General features: G+C 35.9%; 1 protein-coding gene across 1 annotated transcript; it reads right to left on the reverse strand.

Moving 5' to 3' along the window:
- Positions 1-1,023: 1,023 nt before the first annotated feature.
- LOC147513694 (pollen receptor-like kinase 2) lies at positions 1,024-1,374 on the reverse strand. The gene has a single exon (XM_086598944.1). It carries the CDS (start codon positions 1,372-1,374, stop codon positions 1,024-1,026), a length of 351 nt encoding a protein of 116 aa, XP_086455070.1.
- Between the last annotated feature and the right edge of the window lie 2,556 nt (positions 1,375-3,930).

The following is a 3,930-nucleotide window of genomic DNA, read 5'->3' on the forward strand; positions in this document are numbered from 1 at the left end:
TTACAACCATAGGAGCAGTTGGTATATTCATCAAGAGACACAACAGAAGAAAGTCCATTTACCACACTAATCTCCAACTAAATCCAGCCACACCCTTTCCCTCAACTAACACCCTCAAGAAAAATCTTACAAAATCACACAATAGACATAATACAGTTCACATGCATGTATGATCATTAAAATCAAAAACTACTCACAGGTTCTCCTTGTCAAAATTGCCTACATAGCCTTTGTTGTGCAACAAACTTGGAGACATGGGATAACACTCAAATCTTTGACCAATCTGCTCCTTATGGTGACTCCTAATTTCATTGACCACCAGTTTCTCCTCTTTTCGGTAATGGTAAGCCAATGGTGTCAAGATGTTCCGATGGTGTAGTCCCCCGAGCCATCTGAGCTCCATATCAAATCCGTCTTTACCAAGTTTATTCATGTCCCTCATTCTCTTCACCACCACAGCTACTCCATTTGTCATCACTGCTTTATACGCCGATCCTAAACTGCCATTCCCCAACACCTCAGCTGCAACCTTCATCAAATCTGGCAGGCCAAAAAGACCTCTCTCCTCATTTACCACGATGAGATCTCCAGCCCCAACCCCAGCCCCTTTACCACTATGTGACCCTTTTCGACTGGATGTTATACCTCTGTTGGAAATTGTGGCCGACTCAACTTCCTTGTTGGTTGAAGTTGGTGGTGGCATGTGCAACTCTATTGGCTCATGGAAACTGTCGCCCCCAAGCACATCAAATTCCCTTCTTCTCTTAACCACAATAATATAATTGTTGCCACGGCTAGAGTAAAAATCACTAAACCCAAGGTCACAATTGCAGTTGTTACACTCGCTTCATCTTTTAACGATGGAGGTGCCTGCTCGTAAGCGTGTTGATTCTCGTGGTGCCGTTGGTGGGACTACTTTACATTCCACACTCAACGATTTCCCACAAAGGCCAAAGATTGCCTAGAAAGGAACTTGCATTGAATTTAGATAAACCCGGTCGAATTTGGCCCTCCAAATTGTTATTAGAAAAATTGAGGGACGCCAATCTTTGGTAGTGGGGGTATAGGCCCCGAAACCGGGTTTCCTTCAAGATCTGATTCCTTGAGATTAAAATCAACTTCGCTAAAGATATTGGAGTTGGCCCCTGTAAATTTATTATCCGACATCCATAACTTTTTCAATGATTCCATTTTCAAGAAGTAGTCCTCTTTGATTCCCCGAAAATGCATTATCGATAAATACAAAGCCTTTAAAAGCCCAAGGCGATTGAATTCGTGAATCGAACCCGTGAAACTATTATTCATGAAACTAATACTCCTAAGACCGCCTATTTCCTGTAACGCGACGATATCAATACTGCCAGAGAGACCCATGTCGCCTAATCGAAGACCATACTTCTTCTATTTTGTGTTTTCATGATTGCCTTTCTCTGAGAGGACTGGTAACGCAGTTGTAACTTGGTAGCACATGTTCCTCTTCCCAAATTAGTTCCAAAGATCTTGAACAATTTCTTAGTTTAATTTTGGAAGAAGAGAAAGAGATGATTTTTTTTTTTTCAGAGTTGGGAGTGTTTTGTAGAATTGAAAAGAGAATATGGAAAGAGGTTTTTATCTATTTTGGGTTACCCCCGAACAATTGAAATTGGCAAAAAAGGACGTAGAATTCATTTTTTTATGAAAAATCTGATGTGTCAGTCTCAGAGAAAAAAAAGGGGAGGACGTGGGTCACTGGGAACATTCTCAACTACTTAGTATTAATGGTCTTTGATAATAGCCGGTATCTAGGAGGCACACTTCTCAACCGAATAGTGTATTTCTAATTTATCTATTTTAAAATTTTAGAACCACCTCTTTTAATTACTCTAATCAGCTCTCTCTTTTTTAAATAATTTACAAAAAACTCCATCACTTTATTGAAATTAGAAATAGCTTCATATTATTTAAAATAATTTAAAAACCTCATTCACACCACTAAAATTATATTCAACCCCTCATAATGTTTTTATATTATTTTTTAGATTAGAATTAGAATTCAAAAAATCATACTATCCAAGCTAGAGATGTTAGAGCGACAGATTTAAAGACTTGAAAAAACACCGATGCGTAGCACGGTTCACATACTTGTGATTATTAGGTAGAGCGTGGACGTATATTTAAGGGGGGAGCACCGAAGTGGTGATTGAAGCGTGCATCAATTATGGAAACAGAAAAGGGTCGGATTTTAATTTTGACCTTTTGGATTCGCCACGTGAGTTGTTTCCCTGCTAGTCGTACTTACATTTCAACCAAATGGAGTTAATGGACACTGATATACACTAACCTACTTAACCCTACTAATGGTAACTTTTGATTTACATAGAGATACGTGTCCGTGTGTATTTCAATGCAAACTAACATTATCCAAATAGCGAGTCACAATAGTATGTCTAAAAAATAGGTCCGTATAGCAGTACTCCACTAATATATGATATATCAATTTTGACACTATGGTTATGACTTGTGAGAGATGTCACTGCCCTAAACTGCAATTGATTTCAACTTCCCTTTGATATTGCCTCTTCCTATAAACCACAACATCTTTTGGGGCAGAAGCTTACTACAACTATATTATCAAAAAACTTGAGAAATAATTGAGTTGATAACTTCGTACATGACATTTTTTTTCTTAATATAAACATAATACGAAAATAAGTAAAAGATAAAAGGATAATGTGAAAATAATTGATGAAACCCAACCATAACTTCACTAGTGTTCCAACAAAGTGAAAGTGACAAGTTTGTTCTTCAAAATTGCTATAAGAAAAACGAAAACAAAACAAAACAAAACAAAAATTAAATTAAATTGTTCCCAGATTCAAATTACGTGTAAAGTTTGTTATCCATTATTGTATTTTTCTCTTAAAGAAACTAGAAAAGGTCTTATCTTCATTCAGAAAAAATAAATGAAGATACGGTCAAGTAATATAAAATTTTAGATGGCCAGACAAAGCCTTAAGGAAACTGGAAAGTTGGCAAAGAAAAAACATGTTAAGTTGGTGTTTGGATCTCATGTTTTTCAAAAAATCATTTTTCTCAAAAAGTATTTTTTTGAACAAATATTTATTCTAAAAACAAATTTTGAATAAACATATTCGGTTAAGATCTTTTCAGTAATGGCACCCGGGCAATCTAAGTTGTTAAGGAAACAAGAAAGGGTCGGATTACAACATATATTCATTAAGCTTTATATAACAACACATCGACTATACTTAAAACATAACATCAAATCTTTTATGTTTATCAACTATATATTTACACAACAAAACTTTATCTAAATCTTAAATCCAGTTTCTATTTCTAAATACTTATTCAATTCGCCTTCTAGATCTTCAAACGGTTCTTCTTGGAAAATTCGGTTCTTATGATCTCAAACTTATGATCCATTCTACTCAACCGATCCGCTACTTTATTTAGAATTGAAGTTATTACGCTACTTTATTTCTAACTCAATTATTATGTTGAGATACTTCCTTAATTGTCTGTAATACCCCTCCAAATGCTCCTTACCCTTATTTTTTCCAAACTCCATCTTCCATCCCTTCAATACGTATTTATCCACTAACCCTAACAAGTACACCTGCCCACTATCCGTATGAAGCCAAATCTTCTTCTTCTTCCAACACATAAATTCCATACCTCGTACCCTCCACAATTTCATATAACTCATAAACATTATTACTTAATAAATCAAACCTACGTATTGACTTAAAATAACCTAACACTATATGCCTACAAACCACATCAGACCCAATTGGGCCCAACTCTGTAGCCCACTCATCCATCTTCGAAATCTTCTTCTTGTAGCTAGCATCTACTGCAATTACTGTCACACTATGACCTCGGAGAAGAGAGCTACAAGACGAAACCAAACAACACAGTTTAAAAAATAAA

Source organism: Coptis chinensis, chromosome 3, assembly GCF_015680905.1.
Source record: "Coptis chinensis isolate HL-2020 chromosome 3, ASM1568090v1, whole genome shotgun sequence".
Lineage (NCBI taxonomy): Eukaryota > Viridiplantae > Streptophyta > Magnoliopsida > Ranunculales > Ranunculaceae > Coptis > Coptis chinensis.